This window comes from Staurois parvus, unplaced genomic scaffold (genome assembly GCF_062004578.1).
Source record: "Staurois parvus isolate SC_StPar_1 unplaced genomic scaffold, SC_StPar_1.0 ptg000696l, whole genome shotgun sequence".
NCBI lineage: Eukaryota > Metazoa > Chordata > Amphibia > Anura > Ranidae > Staurois > Staurois parvus.
In genome coordinates, this window is record NW_028318492.1 from 10,313,543 (window position 1) to 10,331,222 (window position 17,680).

At 40.8% G+C, this 17,680-nt stretch overlaps 1 protein-coding gene across 1 annotated transcript in view; it reads left to right on the forward strand.

Moving 5' to 3' along the window:
• Positions 1 to 17,680, forward strand: part of DMD (dystrophin) — a 2,676,943-nt gene that overhangs the window by 2,517,783 nt on the left and 141,480 nt on the right. Inside the window, exon 64 of the mRNA XM_089653005.1 lies at positions 6,423 to 6,624. Within this exon, the coding sequence (XP_089509131.1) occupies positions 6,423 to 6,624 (202 nt within the window). The remainder of the gene's footprint in view (positions 1 to 6,422; positions 6,625 to 17,680) is intronic.

The window sequence follows — 17,680 nt, forward strand, 5'->3', positions numbered from 1 at the left end:
CCATAAACTAGTTTTAATAGGTTTAAGGGTTCCCTAAATATACATCTAGACATGCTGATTTGTGTATTTCCTGAGGACATTTATTCTTGTATGTTTAGTTAAATTGACGTGTGTGTGTGTGTGTGTGTGTGTGTGTGTGTAAATCAAGTCTTCTCATGGTGTAATGCTATTTTTTTTGGTCATTTAATAATTCGGCTCCCTTCATTGCCATGCATTGGAGAATTTACAAAGCTATCAGTTGGGGCAGTCTTTCTATAGTATTGTTAATATTTTTATATTTCTCCTTAAGATACAGGATACATTTATAAATGACAGTGTGCCAGCAGTGTCAATGCTGCACATTTTGAAACCGACAAATGAGATGGTTTCCTTGTTTAGTGCTACAAAAGTCTGATTTAGTTGTCAATAAGGCATTTTAAACCCCATCACCTTGGCCGTCCAAAAGAAATTGAAAAGTAATATCCCCAATACAATCTTTAAGGTTAGTTTGCAAGGAATCTAGTTTACCAAAATGTTTTTGAATAGTGGGCACTTAAGGATTTCCTAGAAGCAACACAACCTCTATTCAGTTATTCTCTCTGGGGAGATTTACAGCTAGGAACCAACAGCTTGAAAACAGAGTACTTTACAGCATAACAACTGTGCTATCCATTGATGTTAGAGGAAGTTACTCAACTGCTTTGAAGGGATTTGCAACATCTGGGTCAGATAAAGAAACCCAAAATGCATATGAGCTTATATGTTGGTCGCACTAGTCTTTAATGCTTGCCCGCATAATGCCCTTATCGCTGCTCACTGTTCGCTTACACTTCATTGTTCAGTTTCCTTTTCCCTTAACCTCTCTCCACCAGCTGCATGACTTTTTTTTCTGTACTCTGAGAAGAATCAAAGTTATCAGTTATCAATTTATTTACTTGCTGCCGTTTTTGTTAGGAATTAGAAAATACTGAGCTTCGGATTAAAGGGACTTTCATGTATACTATTATGAATTTTTCTTATGTCTATTAACAGGATATGTGCATTTTACTAGGTTGACATTTTGTGAGCACATGAGTCAGAACATTAAAGTAATTTCCAAGTTTTTACCACCTTATCTTTCTTTTAAATGTTGCCAGTTCCTCCATTAGGCTGATCATGTTTAAATATCCTTCAGTGGTTTTACATGTACTGTAGCCTTTGGAAAGCCACGCAGTATATTAGGCTGTGCTAGCACATTTGCTGGTTATCTTTTAGAAAGATAGCTAGAACACAAACTATTTTGGTCCCCATGTATGAAAATGAAGGAATGTGTTTGCATTATTTGCAAAGAAGTATCCCATTGATATGGACAATTTTTTAAGCTCCATCCATTGTTTTTGAAACCATATGCCTGTAAAATTGGAGGGGCAGAATATTTGATGGCAGTAACAAACCTATACAGTGAAATTTATAAAGCATGTCATAGACTCTCATAACAAAACAGTCTCCAGTTTGTGACAAATGTTGCTAGCTGCAACAGGTTCATGTACACGTAAGTAACAAAGGCAATATATTTTAACTTCACATCACTGGTTGCTACTATGCTGTCAGCTGACTGAATCCTAGCAACCAATGAAGCTATATAGCTGATGACATCTCTGCAACCTGTGCATAACAATGCCACTAATTCCATTAATTTGCGCTCAGTTGATTTCTGGCAGGATCAGCATAAACAAAACCCTTTCACAGTATGTTTAACAGACCAAAAGGGGATAATAAGAGGTTCATTGTTAGGGTTTACATACACTATATTGCCAAAAGTATTGGGACACCCCTCCAAATTCATTTGATTCAGGTGTTCCAATCACCTCCATAGCCACAGGTGTATAAAATCAAGCACCTAGGCATGCAGACTGCTTCTACAAACATTTGTGAAAGAATGGGTCACTCTCAGGAGCTCAGTGAATTCAAGCGTGGTACCGTAATAGGGTTGCCACCTATGCAATAAGTCCATCCGTGAAATTTCCTTGCTACTAAATATTCCACAGTCAACTGTTAGTGGTATTATAACAAAGTGGTAGCAACTGGGAACAACAGTAACAGCGCACAGTGCGCAGAAGTAACCAACTGTTTGCAGAGTCAATAGCTAAAGACCTCCAAACTTCGTGTGGCCTTCAGATTAGCACAACAATTAGAGAGCTTCATGGAAGGGGTTTCCATGGCCGAGCAGCTGCATCCAAGCCTTACATCACCAAGTACAATGCAAAGCGTTTGCTGCAGTGGTGTAAAGCATGCCGACACTGGACTCTAGAGCAGTGGAGATGTGTTCTCTGGAGTGACAAATCACTCTTCTCTATCTGGCAATCCGATGGACGTGTCTGGGTTTGGCAGTTGCCGGGAGAACAGGACTTGCCTTGACTGTATTGTGCCAGGTGTAAAGTTTGGTGAAGGAGGATTATGGTGTGGGTTGTTTTTCAGGGGTTGGGCTTGGCCCCTTAGTTCCAGTGAAGGGAACTCTTAAGGTTTCAGCATAAGACAATTTGGACAATTTCATTCTCCCAACTTTGTGGGAACAGTTTTGGGATGGCCCCTTCCTGTTCCAACTTGACTGCGCACCAGTGCACAAGGCAAGGTCCATAAAGACATGGATGAACGAGTTTGGGGAGGAGAAACTTGACTGGCCTGCACAGAGTCCTGACCTCAAACCGATAGAACACCTTTGGGATGAATTAGAGCGGAGACTGTGAGCCAGGCCTTCTCGTCCGAAATCAGTGCCTGACCTCACAAATGTGCTTCTGGAAGAATGGTCAAACATTCCCATAGGCACATTCCTAATCCTTGTGGACAGCCTTCCCGGAAGAGTTGAAGCTGTTATAGCTGCAAAGGGTGGGCCAACTCAATATTGAACCCTAGAGACGAAGACTGGGATGCCATTAAGGAAGTTCATGTTCTTTTAAAGGCAGGCGTCCCAATACTTATGGCAATTTAGTGTATACTTTTAACCACTTCAAGACTGGGAACGTTCACTCTCTTCTTTTCAAAGATAGTTTTCATTTTTCAGTGCTGTCACACTTTGAATGTCATTTACTCAGTCATGCAACACTGTATCCAAATGACATATGTATTTTTGACGGAGAGCTTTCTTTTGGTGATATTTAATCATAGCTTTTTGCTATATAAAGAAAAAAGACCAAACATTTTGGGAATAAAACGTTTTTTTTAGCTTCTCTGGATAGGCTTGCAGCATTGTAGCCTGTGTTTATGATGAATGAGATTAGCTACAGCGATGGCCAATCACAGTGGCTCTGTACCCCAATCTGTGATCTACTGTGTCTGGTGGACACACCAATCACAGATCACACCGTGTCCAAAACAGGAGAAAACAAAAAGTGTAAGTAGTTGCATACTGCAAGTTTGTGAAAGTAAGTAACTTAAAATACAATATCATAGTTTTCAAGCTGTTAGGACATTACTGCAGTTAGGATATTAAAATGCAAGCTTTACGAGCCCTGCCACTGCAATAACAGCAAAGTTCTCTATCACATCAAATAAGGTCAACTAAATAATATCACTTATGGTTGTCCGCTCCATCTGGTGGACATCTCGTTTTCTAAAACAGTGTTTCTCACTCTTTCCAGTCAAGTTACCCTTTAAAATATTATGCACATGTAGGCACCCCTACATGTTTTACACATTGCAGCAGCATCCACAAACGTAGGACACCCAACATTAGAGATAATTTATTCTTGCAAAGCAAATACACTTTTGCACGCTGCTACTGACTAGCATTCCCGCATTTGTTCTACCTCGTTTTTTCTACCTCAAAGATGCTGTGTAGGTGCCAGATGCCCTCATCAGCAACCGATGATGTCAGCAGTTGTTGGGATGCTGGTGGCTGGCCCGCACGGTGCCCAAGGTTGTAATGTTGCACAATGAAAACCTACAGCTTTGTGTAACAGGCAGGCTTGAACCACTCACTGGCTTGTACACAATTTGCAATATGAGGCAATTTTTAGGCATTTTATCAAGGCACACCTGAGGAACCCAGTAAGCACCCTGGTTGAAAAAGGATGCTCTAAAATACCTCAATCAGAAAATATAAAGCAATTTGACCCCTACATTGAGCCGACAATCATAGTTGTTGACTAGGTTGCATGTATTTGTGAATACACCCCAATCCTTGTAGGAGTATTTACATGTACACAGCTAGAGCTGAGAGTTCCTACACAAAATAGGTAGTTCCATCTGCAATATACATTTATTGATAGAGGTACATAATATATACAAATTACACGCTAAGCATTATTTACAACACAATGTACAGTTTAAGTCTTGACTTATACAATATTTACAATTTACCCACAAAACCGTGTTTAAAATACAATGTACAATACAGGTATGAAGTTAGTTTTACCTCCGGTTTAGTCATCCTGTCTGCTGTGTGTGTCTCATCACAAGAGACCTCCAGCTGGGTGACCAGGCCTTATATCCCCTCTCCTGTCTGTACTGTGGCTAATATAAAGCTCACTAATTGGACACTGTACCTAGCCAATGTATATTGGGCACAGCCTGATTGGAAGTTCACAGAAGGCTGCTGTTTACCACTCATGTGAGATATGCTAAGGGAAAAAAAGGCCAGAACTTGTAATACAAGTTTGACCTTAGAAAGTTTTGATGCTGCAAAACACTCCATGGTTTAAATACTGTGTATTTCTATCTAACTAAAATATTGTAATTATAACATTATTTGCATCCATTAATGGAGATTTCACATAAACTCATTATCTAACAGTGTGAAGTCATAGTATTGGCGAAAATACAGGGAACATTTGGCATCCCAATGCACCTTGCTAACGTGCTTTGCGAAAGTCAAAATGTATGGCACAATTAAAATAAAATAAAGTAAAGTCGTGCACTTTTGTGTGTTTTTAGTGTGTAGGGCAACCCACTGCTTTCCGTAATAAAATCATCTTCATGCATGACAATGCACCATCTCATGCTGCAAAGAATACCTCTGCATCAATGGCTGCTATGGGCATAAAAGGAGAGAGAGTCATGGTGTGGCCTCCATCCTCCCCTGACCTTAATCCTATTGAGAGCCTTTGGAGTATCCTCAAGCAAAAGATCTATGAGGGTGGGAGGCAGTTTACATCCAAACAGCAGCTCTGGGAGGCTATTCTGATATCTTACAAACAAATTCAAGCAGAAACTGTCCAAAAACTCACAAGTTCAATGGATGCAAGACTTGTGAAGCTGCTATCAAATAAGGGGTCCTATGTTAAAATGTAACGTGACCTGTTAAAATGTTTAAAAAGTTAAAATGTTGTTAAAAGTTTGATTGAAATAGATTTGATTTCAGTAAATATGCTGCAAACACAATAAATGACAATTTTCAGTTCTTTACAACCTATAAAGTGTTTTGAAACTTACTGTGCGTAATAATTTGGAACAGTGCATTGTAAGTTTTTTATGTTTAAAAAAAAAAAATACTGTTCTCATTAGGAGGTTTGTTCAATAAAATGTGAATTGTACTCTTAATAGTTGATAACATGAGAATTATGCTGACTGTTATTTACATCAATTATTTAGGTAAATTAGAAAAATATCATTTGCATAATAATTTGGAACATAGTGTAGATCCGTAGGAGAATTCACACTCGCAGCAACTGACTGCAGGACAAAACCGGCAGCTGGCCGCTTACTAAAATGACAAGTTTAGTGTATAGGCAGTATAAATGAGCTCAAACTCTAACAGAACTCCCTTCTTGGGACATATAAAGCAAATGAATAAATTGGGGCAGGTACACCTGGAGGTAGCCCATTCCTTCTCAAAGGTGCAGAGAGACAACAGAGGGCACAGCACAGTGACAGCTGAAGACTTTTCGGTGTGTCACTACACCAAATCCAGCAAGCAAATCAAAAACAGCCAACCGCTCTAATTAGTTCATTACTAGCTTTTTCAAATAAGGTGGACATGGCACTTCACAAAACCATACAATACATATAATTTCCTAGCACACTTGCCAGCTAGTTGGCCAAAAAAAAACTACAGTGTTTCAGCAATTTTATAATAAAAATTTTTGTTGCGTACAATTGCAAATATATGTGGTCACCACACTGCCTTGTCCTGGCCTCTGTGAAGTGCAGTCCTTAACTCTTGTCTAACAGAGCTTCCATCTTGGCACATGTAGAGCAATGAATAAATTGGGGGCATCAATGAAGCCTGCACATGTCACTGACCTCTTAGAAATTAGAGAAGGTCTGCACAATTATTAGCAGAATTCTCAGGTTCCTATGGGACTGAACACATTAAATAACCAATTACTGCTCCCTGACTCCTCTATATATACCTGAAACCACAAGGGAAGCCATGCATACATGCTTGCGTGTGTATCTGTATTACTGTATTATTTGTTCCATCAATCGTGGGCACAGTGCATAACACAGCATGTTTTTATTTGCAGTGGATTTACTAGGCTTGTCTGCAGCCTGCGATGCCTTGGACCAGCACAACCTTAAGCAGAATGACCAGCTAATGGACATCCTTCAAGTTATTAATTGCCTAACTACAATTTATGACCGACTGGAGCAAGAGCACAACAACCTGGTGAACGTCCCTCTTTGTGTAGACATGTGCCTGAACTGGCTCCTGAATGTTTATGACACGTGAGTAGAAACATATGCCTGAACTGGGTCCTGAATGTTTGACACATGAGTGAAGTTCTGCTGTGACCATAATTGGCGTCTGTACGCACAGAGTTAAAATGAAGAAATGTCACCTTTTTGTTCATTTACACCAGCAGAAAGACAGCAGAGGGTTAGAGATCACCTTATGAAGCTAAATGACTTTTCAGTATAAAATCACATAATATGCACTCTCGACTTTTCGAGCGTAGTGTAAATGATTGCTTGCCCTGTCCTAGCCTACTTCTGTCCTAACATGATTTAATAGCTGCTGAGCCTTTTGCATGCTAATTCTTAAAGAAAGGTGTTATACAACTTACATAGAAATACCTGTGTGTATGTATGTATGTGTGTGTATATATATATATATATAGTGTGTGTGTGTATATATAGTGTGTACCAGCATGTCTTTGGACTGTGGGAGGAAACCGGAGTACCCGGAGAAAACCCACGCAGGCACAGGGAGAACATGCAAACTCCAGGCAGGTGGTGCCGTGGCTGGGAATCGAACCAACGACCCTACTACTGCCAGGCGGACACACACACACACACAAACACAGACACACACACACACCTACACCTCGGTTTACTAATTTAATTAGTTCTGCAGGACTTGCTAGCGAAGAATTTGTAAACGAAACAACGTTTCCCATAGGAATGCATTGTAAACCAATTCATCTGTTCCAGAGGTCAGAAAAAAGTAAACGGTACTAAAATACCAAATATTTTGTAAAGTCATGAGGTATTTTAGTAGTGACAACCATATGTTAATGTTTCAGCTGTCAGCAAGGTTCCCCAATGACAGCAGAATGTAAAATAATTGCCAGCAATTAAAAAAAAATAATTTAAAAAAACGGCGTGGGGTCCCTCTACCATCCATACCAAGCCCTTCCATTCTGACCCCCATGCCAAAATTAAAAACGAAATCCATACCAGACCCTTAGTAGTGACAACCATATGTTAATGTTTCAGCTGTCAGCAAGGTTCCCCAATGACAGCAGAATGTAAAATAATTACCAGCAATTAAAAAAAATAATTAAAAAAAACGGCGTGGGGTCCCTCTACCATCCATACCAAGCCCTTCCATTCTGACCCCCATGCCAAAATTAAAAACGAAATCCATACCAGACCCTTATCGAGTATGCAGGCGGCAGGTCAGGAAAGGGGGGGGTAGAAGAACGAGCACCCCCCCCCCAAGCCGTACCAGGCCACATACCCTCAACATGCTGGTATGCTTTGGGGGCATGGAGGCTCCCCCCCCCCCCAAAGCACCTTGCCCCCAAGGGCCTCTTCTCCACAGCCCTGGCCAGTGGTAGTGGGGGTCTGCGGGCAGGGGGCTTATTGGAATCTGAAAGCTCCCTTTAACAAGGGGGCCCCCAGATCCCGGCCCTCCCCTATGTGAATGAGTATGGGGTACATAGTACCCCTACTCATTAAAAAAAAACAAAAAGTGTAGTGTGAAAAAATACAGGACACGGTCTTTGACAAGTCCTTTATTAAAAGAAAAAACTCAAAGAATGTCCCCCGCAGTAGATCCAATGTCAATCACGATGCCTGCCGTCACCGCCGCTGCTGCCTCTGACCCAAAAAAAAAAATTAAATAAAAAGGCTCAGTTCCCGATGATGGCTTCCTGCCTGCTCCAGTGGTTTGACAGTTCCTAAATATGTAAGGGGCGGAGCCACCTGGGGACATCAGTGATGTCACATGGAGCGGGGTCACTCGGGTGATGTCCCCCCGCCCCAAATCACACCCCCATGTTGAAAATAAAAAGTGTAAACCTTCTGCGCTACTAAGCCTATACTAAGAAGATCAAATGAAGCTGGCAACATCCAATCATATACCAGATAAATCAAATAATGAAAAAGGAAATGATGTGGCGCTGCTACCTATGAATAAACCCTAAACCTGTAAAAAAATAAACTCATAAACGCATGTAAATATCCCCCATGTTGAGCGCATGAGGCCTGGTATGGTTCAGGAGGGGGCGCTCTCGCTTGCTTCCCCCCTTTCCTAACCTGCCGGGCTGCATGTTTGGATACGGATTTGGGGGGGACCCCCATGCCTTTTTTTTTTTTTTTTTGTTTAAATTTTGACGTGGGAGTTCCCCTCAAAATCCATACCAGACCTGAAGGGATAACCCTCCCTTGCTCTATCCAAAATGAAGAAAAAAATTTTTGCCTATAGTTCTACCTTAAGTGATACCAGTGTACACTTTGCCATAAATAAATCCAACAAAATGATCACTTGTCTACTATGGTTTAATTCTCTGTTTCTCCATGAAGCCCCATTGAAAGCAATGGGAGACTGACAGCTCCCACAGCTGTTTGTGGCCAATCTCTTCTAATGGCACAAACCGCTTTCCATTGCTTTCAGTAGGGATTCCCACACATGGTTCATTGCATGGAACCCCCTTGTGGGTCTTCAGCAGCTAATTGCAAACGCCCAATCTGCAAGTGTGAATAGGGCCTTAAAGTAGTATTAAAGTATTTTTTTCAAACTACATTGACAGGCTTACTTTTCATAATGTGCCCTCAAGTGCTACACTGCAGGGGCGGACTGGCCATTTGGAAACTCGGGCACTGCCCGAGGGCCCGGGGTCAGTAGGGGGCCCCATGAGATGCCCCTGGTACCTTTTTCATAGGCTTTTTTGAGTTTGAGCAAAGACACAGGGGTCCCATGATCCCCTATTGCTCGGGGGCCCCATGAGTTGTCAGTCCGCCCCTGCTACGCTATCACCAATCTTGCAGGTCCCAGGCCCTCCATCTTCGCCTGGTCTTCCTTCTGGGTTTTGGGCTGTTTGGCCACTTGAATGACCTGACCACAATGCTGTCACATGCACATGGGAGTCACATTGCTACAGCACATAGCATGTGCCATAAAATGTACTGCATGCATGGCTCAGTGTATATTATAACTGACAGGCATGGGGAGCTTTATGACAGAAGAAACAGGGTCTTTTCTGTGATAAAAAAAAGAGCCTTTCAGCAAGTTTTTAAATAGTGGGTTTCATACCACTTTAAGCATGCCTATGTTTAATTGCAATATTCTTATTGTATCACCACCTCCTCATGAATGATGTCTGGGCAGTTAACACTGTGAATCTGTTAAGTAACAATACTAAAGCATAGTAGTGACTTTTCTAGGGTCCCATCATTGTTCACTCGATCTGGTTGAGACTTTCAGATTGATTTCATATGTGTATAAACGAAAGAAAAAAAATCCTTGCTGGTCTTCTAGAACCCAGGAAGAAGACAAATGCAGAACCCAGATCTTGCCTGGTCCCAACACATGAAATCAATATCCAGTGCTTACCAAAAAGTAGTCTCTTGCTATCCGTTAACCTGTATAGGTGATTTACAAAACACACTGGTGGTAGGTTGAGTGGAGCGCTACATGGAACCTTTTTTTGGGTAATGTTGCACCCCACTTAAAGTGGTTCTAAAGTCAAAATGTTTTTTACCTTATTGCATTCTATAGGTAAAAAATGTTCCACTACATTTCCTAGATCCCCACCTCTGCACCTAAACACTTACCTGGCTCCTCCCACTGATCCAGCTGCAGTTTCACTCCTCCACTTTCTGGTCTTGCTAGGACACAGGCAGTAGTGGAACGATAGTCAAACCCCTGTGAGGAGGGTGTGGGGGCAGGGCTTACCAGTGCTGTGTGTATCTATGGACACACACAGCTTGAAAAAGGAGCATGCCTACACAGGTGCCCCCTTAGCGCATACCTTGCTGAGGAGGAACCCATATGAGGGAGAAGCGGAAAGCGCCGGTGAGGGACTCCAGAAGATGAGGTAAGGGACCACTGCACAGGGCTGGTATTATTATTTTATTTTATTTTTTTTAAAGCAAAAAAATAAATAATCATTTGTCTTCCTTTATAAACATGACATAGGTCTGCTGGCATAGATTATACGGATTCCTCATGATCAGTACAAGCTTCTCCAAATAACACACACCTTCTTGTTCCCCAGACAGGATGTGTAATATGTTTGCTTATCTATGCCTCTTACAAGTTGGCATTTTCTATATGAATTGGAAAAGGACATGAAATTCAACAGTAATACACTGAAAATTTCTCAGTGGTTCTTAACAAGGTTTCCCAGGATTTATGTTTACCAATAGCCTTTCTAAACCCGGTTATAAAGGAAAAAAAAAAGTGTTTACTATTTTTTTTTTTTTTTTATCTTAATTTTTTCCAATACAAAAAGAATATTAAATTCACACAACAATAAAAAGAACTTCACCAGTACATAAATTCCATTTGTATCATCTTATCCTCTTTCTCACCCTTCCTCCTACCCTTCCACTCTCCAATTTTCCAAGTCCACACCAAAATCCTAGTTTCTATCCTTTCTAATGACTGTCTATCTATATCTGTATCCCTTCCCTTCCATCTCCTTCTCTCTGTCGGGTATTCCATTAAAACTCCCTCTAATATAGTCTTCTACCTATATTCCCACCAGTTTCAGATATTTTTTAGATGTTTTGAAAATGAACCAGCTACTCCACATTTTCCTAAATTTTTCTATTCTCTCCTCAATAAGACACAACCCCTACATCCTGTAGATATTTTCCACTCTGTTAACTCAGTCATTTATTCTTGGATCTGGGCAAGCCAAAATTTGGGAATCAAGCTCTTAGCTGCACTAATTAGATGATATAGAACCCTGTTCTTATGTAGTTTTACTAAATGTTCAAATGTATAAAATAAACATGTCCACGTTTCTCTCTGTACAGTAATTCCACATTTTTCCTGAATATATGGTAATACTCCCTTCCAGTAATCCTGTATTTTCGGGCAGTCCCACCATATGTGTACCATTGTTCCCTTTTCCCCACAGCCTCGCCAACATAAAGGTGAAACATCTACTTGTTGTTTTTGTGCCTTACTCGGTGTAATATACCATCTAGCCTAACATTTGTAATTCATTTCAACTGTGCTCATATTCGTCACCTCGTGTCCATTTGAATATTTTATTCTTTTTTTGCCCGTTCAATTTTGTTCCAATCTCCTGTTCCCATTTTCCCAAAAACTCAGGAGAATCCGTACCCTCCATATCCATAAGAATCTTCTAAATCCTGGAGGTGCCTTGTTTAGAGGCTATAGTTACATTCAACAGTTTTTCAAATGGGTACAGATCCCCCGACGTCCTCAGTGGTTGTGGGAACTTTGAAACAAAATTACTTAATTGGCCATTCCGTAACTCGTCTAGCGTGAAAAATAAATCTTCAGAAAAAGTGTGCAATTTCCCCTTATTCAGTATATCGTTCAAACGTGTATTCTGATCTTTAATCCATTTCCCAGAAATATGTTCGTTCCCTGGGGGGAAATACTCTGTTCACGCCAAGGGAATCCTAACTAAATTATATTTCCATAATTTTTGCTTATACATTCTATGCCAAACACTTAAAACTTTCTTTGTCAGTGGACTAATATTCACATCTGAGGAATTTGTGGTACCCAAACCATCTTCCCTAACTGTGCCTTACTCAGGATCCCTTCCATATTCACCCAACCTTTCCCTTGTGAATTAAGTATTTAGTCTATTATTCGTGATATCACTGCTTGATAATATTTCTTAACATTTGGCATACCCGAACCCCCATTCCCTTTTGCCCTACCCAGTACCTCATACCTAATTCTTGTTTTTTTATTTTCCCAAATAAACTTAAGTATCATCTTCTTTATTATCCCAAAGAAAGATCCTGATAGATGTACTGGGAGCGTGTGTATACAGGATTTTTGGTACTATCACCATCTTTTCCAGATTTATACGACCTATCCAGGAAGCGCCACCTTTTGACAATCTCACCAGCTCCTCTTTTATTTTGTTTAACAGTGGGATATAATTTGCCTGGTACAGGGCTATTATTGAAGGAGTTAATTTTATTCCCAAATAGCCTATTTCTTTTTCCCTCCAAGTAAATGGAAAGTCTTTTTGTAGACTTAGCTTCTCAACTTTTGGTATATTGATGTTTAAGATATCTGATTTTGCAGGGTTTATTTTCAGATTCGATAGCTCGCCATATTGTTTTAATAGTCTCATTAAATTAGGCAATGTTGTTCTAATATTTACAATGTAGAACAACATGTCATCCGCATATGCTGCCACCTTATGCTCCACTTCCCCCTGTCTTTATTCCTGCTATGTCTACACACTTTATTACCCTCACCAGGATAGGTTCCAGGGATAAAACAAATAATAAAGGAGAAAGTGGGCATCCTTGTCTGGTTCCATTATACATTTTAAAGAACAGAGAGAGGGATCCATTAACCTTAACTGCCGCTGACGGAACGCTATAAAGCCCTTTTATCCACTTTAACATTTTGGGCCCTATTCCTAAGATCTCTAGCGTATCGAGCATGAAACCCTAGTTAACCCTGTCAAAAGCCTTTTCAGCATCAATTGACAGAAATAATGTCAGCAGTTTCTCTTTTTAATCTTTGTAGGAGGAGCAATGATCTCAGACCATTGTCCCTACTTTCTCTTCCCAGAATGAATCCTGCTTGATCCAGGTGAATCGACATAAACTCCTTCAGTCTGGTTGCCAATACTTTAGGGTACAATTTTTGGTGTCAATATTTAGTAGGGATATGGGCCTGTAACTGGCACACTGTGTGCTATATTTCCCTTTTTCTAAGTAAAATTGTTATATGTGCCTGCAATGACTCTTCCCTCATTTCCAACCCCTCCCCTATTGCATTCATATAACCACACATTTTAGAGACTAGAAGATATTTTTTTTTTTTATAATAACCTACAGTATATCCATCTGGGCCAGGGCTCTTTCCTTTTAGCCGTATTTTTTAGGGGCAAGGTAATTTCCTTCAGGGTAATAAGTCTTTCTAGGGCCTCTAATTTTTCTGCTGTTATTCTTGGCAACTCCACACCATTTTAAATATTTCTGTTTGTTTATCTTCCTTTCCTCCTCCGTTTCCTTTTGGTTTCTGGGGCTCATATTGTACAGTTGGCTATAATATTTTTGGAACCTATTCACGATACTAGTGGTGGCATACACCATTTCTCCTTTTGTCATCCTTAATTTTTTATATAAAGTTTTTTTATTTCTTTTCCTTCAGTTTCCTCATCAGGTATTTTCCAGGTCTATTCCCCCACTGATATCTTTGTTTTGAGACGCTGTTGAATATTCTTCTCGACTCATGTTCCATAAGATTTTCTAATTCTTCTCTTTTAATAATTATCTTCTTCTGATGTGTCTGTACCTGTCTTCATTTTTGTGTGCCTGTTCTAACTTGTAGAGCTCCTCCATCACCCTCTTTATTGTTTTCCCTTGTTCTTTCTTTTTTTTTCAGCTCCCATCAAAATCAATATTCCACTGATATATGCTTTTTGTGCCTCCCAGATTGTAGGCACCGACACCTCCTCAGTCTCATTGAGCTAAAAAAAAGTGCTCAATTTCCTATTTAAATAAAACCACTTCCTAAATTAAATATACAAATTCAACTCCCCCACAGCACAATCAACACCTTCACCCCTGAAGATGTGTAAAATAATATAATACATAAAATGCTACTAAATAGTTGAAAACTCCTCAATAACACACTACAAGTGAAGTCCAATCACTAATAAGTCCACAAAATATAAACCATAACCTTCCTGTGTAATCACGGTGAAAAATTATGTCCAAAGGAAATCTAAATCCTTCCAACGATTTCCACAATAAATGTCCCGTCAAAAAAAAAGAAAAACATCACATAATGCATTATCTTTTTCAATCTACATATAAACATGTGACATCACTCAAGTGAGTATCCCATCAAAACTTTGCAGCGAAAAATAGTGAAAGATTGTGAAAAAGAACTGTGAATCAAACGGTGAAACAACGTGTGTGTGAATCACTCTTCAGTGCCCAAACACAAGCCAACACAGTGTACACTTCTAATTATAGTAAGGAGTGGGTACCCTTACCAACAATCCCAAATATTCATGCCTATAATATAATCCAATAACTGGTGAGAAATGGCCCTCCTGTAGATCTCCACAAGGCATATACAGTCTCCACGGCACTATATATAAATGAGAAACACAGTGAGCGCTCTTCAAATATCAGCAGCTGAACATAAAGGATAAACGCATATGAAAATCCAAAATAAATGTATAGGTAAAAATGCAGCACTATAAAATATGAAATAATCAAAGCGATAATAATCATATAAAAATGGACATATAAATCAGCATACAAATCAGCAAAGTAATAATTGTCCTGTAGTAGTGCTCAGTAATTCCCAGTGCCAATGGTAAAAATACAAACTAACCAGAAGCGCATTGGAAATACGCATATGTGTAAGAATTCCTGAAGATCCCACTCTCTCACTCTGGTCAGAGTATGAGTATGGGCTGAAGAAGATAGTGAAACGCCCTCGTGTGGAGAAACGAGATCCTACAGGCCAGAAAACTCCTAGCAGAGGTATATAGGATATTCCCCTTCACTGGAACTGGAATCACTCTGTGGCTGTGAATTAGGGAGAGAAGCCCCTGCCTGCTGCTCTTCCAGTAGACGGGGAGACGTGCCTGTGTTGCGTCTCGGTCATTGGAACCGGGGTTACTGCGTATATTAACGCCCTATATACGTCCTGTGCGATAAAAGATACAAATCTATCCGGCATTTGAGATGCAGTGTATCTCTCCAAGTCCAATAACCTTCCCCAGTATTTCTGTAAGGTTTATGTGTCTCCACGGCACTACCTGGATTCATCAGCCATAGTACTCCATGTGTCCCCATACACCTTTTGTTATTCTGAATAAGGGGATGTTTGTTTGTCTGTGTCCATGTGCCTCCCAGAGCTGCTGTTTGGATGTAAATTGCCTCCCACTCTCATAGATCTTTTGCTTGAGGATGCTCCAAAAGTTCTCAATAGGATTGAGGTCAGGGGAGGATGGAGGCCACACCATGACTTTCTCTCCTTTTTATCCCCATAGCAGCCATTGATGCAGAGGTATTCTTTGCAGCATGAGATGGTGCATTGTCATGCATGAAGATGATTTTATTACGGAAAGCATAGTTCTTCCTTCTGTACCAGGGAAGAAAGTGGTCAGTCATAAACTCTGCATACTTTGCAGAGGTCATTTTTACACCTTCGGTCACCCTAAAGGGGCCGACCAGCTCTGTTCCCATGATTTTGGCCCAAAACATGACTCCACAACCGCCTTGCTGACGTCGCAGCCTTGTTGGAACAGGGTGGCCGTCCATCAACCATCCACTACTCTATCCATCTGGACCATCCAGGGTTGCACGGCACTCATCAGTGAACAGGACTGTTTGAAAATTAGTCTTCATGTATTTTTCTGCCCAATGCAGCCGTTTCTGCTTGTGAGCATTGGTTAGTGGTGGCTGAATAGAAGGTTTATGCACAGTTGCAAGACTCTGGAGGACTCTACACCTTGATGTCCGTGGGACTCCAGAGGGACCAGCAGCTTCAAATATCTGTTTGCTGCTTTGTAATGGTATTTTAGCAGCTGCTCTCTTGATCCGATGCATGGATCTGGCAGAAATCTTCCTCAATGTGCCTTTATCTGCACGGACCCGTCTGTGCTCTGAATCAGCCACAAATTTCTTAATAGTGCGATGATCACGCTTAAGTTTTCGTGAAATATCTGTTTTCATACCTCGTCCAAGGCATTGAACTATTTCACTCTTTTCGGCAGTAGAGAGATCCTTTTTCTTCATATTGCTTGAAAAGGGTGCTCTGCTTAATAATGTGGAATACCCTCTTTTAGTAGTTTTTCCTTAAATTGGGCTCACCTGCCAATCTAATTATCACAGGTGTCCGAGATTGTTTTCAGTGATCAAAAGAGCCCTGAGACACAATGCCATCCATGAGTTAAACTGAAAAACAAAATATTTAATCTTTGTGACACTTAAATAGAATTTGCCTAATAATTTGGAACAGGGTGTATAAGTTGTAATCTTAATCAAGGTCATTTCAACTATTCTTTCCTTACCCTACCGAGATTCCCAACACAGGAAGACAGATAGACATTTTAAGATATGGACTCTCTGAAAACTTAAGATATGGACATTCACCCCCCCCCCTCCTGCAACCTCCCCCCACCTCTTCGCCCATCCCCTTAGCCACTCTATCCCCTGCCCCTCCCACTTATCCAACACCTAAAACCCTCATGGCCTACATAATGCCCAGGAATCTGTTGTGAGTTGTTTCCACTATTGATTCCTCATTAGTTAGATTGGAGTTTGACAGCATGTCCAGCCTCCAGGCAACCGGCCTAAACAAATATTCTCTTTACATCTCTATCCCTCCCGACCATCATCCGCCTAGGCATGGGGGACTAAGGACAGACAAACCAGGGGACTAGCAGACGGCGGAGAGAGAGAAAAAAAAAAGGGAGAAAGACATCGTCGTCCTCCTCCAAATTGTACCTAGGGACACTCCTCCATACCCGTCCCCAGGCACCCCCACTCTCCGACCTTACCCACCGGGCCCCATCCCCGCTACACCCTGCCTACCTGTTTCTTCTTCCTAGGTACCCACTGCCATTTTCCTGCCCACCGCTCACTGCAGGTCCCTCTGACCACCCTTCAAGTTCAATTTTTTGGAAGTCCAACTTTTCGCAGAAATTACTGAAGTCTTCAGGAAATCTCAGTCTTGCCAATTTTTCTGTCTTTCCAACCAGTCAGGCATGCTAGGAAGCCCCAGTTATATCGCACTTTTTTATCTCTCATATGCTCCAGTAGCGGTTTCAAAGATCTTCTTCTTGCCAGTGTCTCTGGGGAAATGTCAGCAAAAATATACAGCATTGTTTCCTTATATTTAATTTCGGTAGTATCTCGCAGACTTTTCCATAGTTTTTCTCTATCTGCGTATTGATGGAATCAAACTTTCACATCTCGGGCTTTTCACTGATATTCATAGTGGCTGTCTAATCCTGTGTGCTCTCTCAATTTGCAAGTTTTCTATCATTGGTCTTCCCATTATTGAATTACACACTCTATTTCTCCTCTAGGTCCTCTTCCTGTTCTTCAGGTAGTCCCCGGATCCTTCGATTCTTTC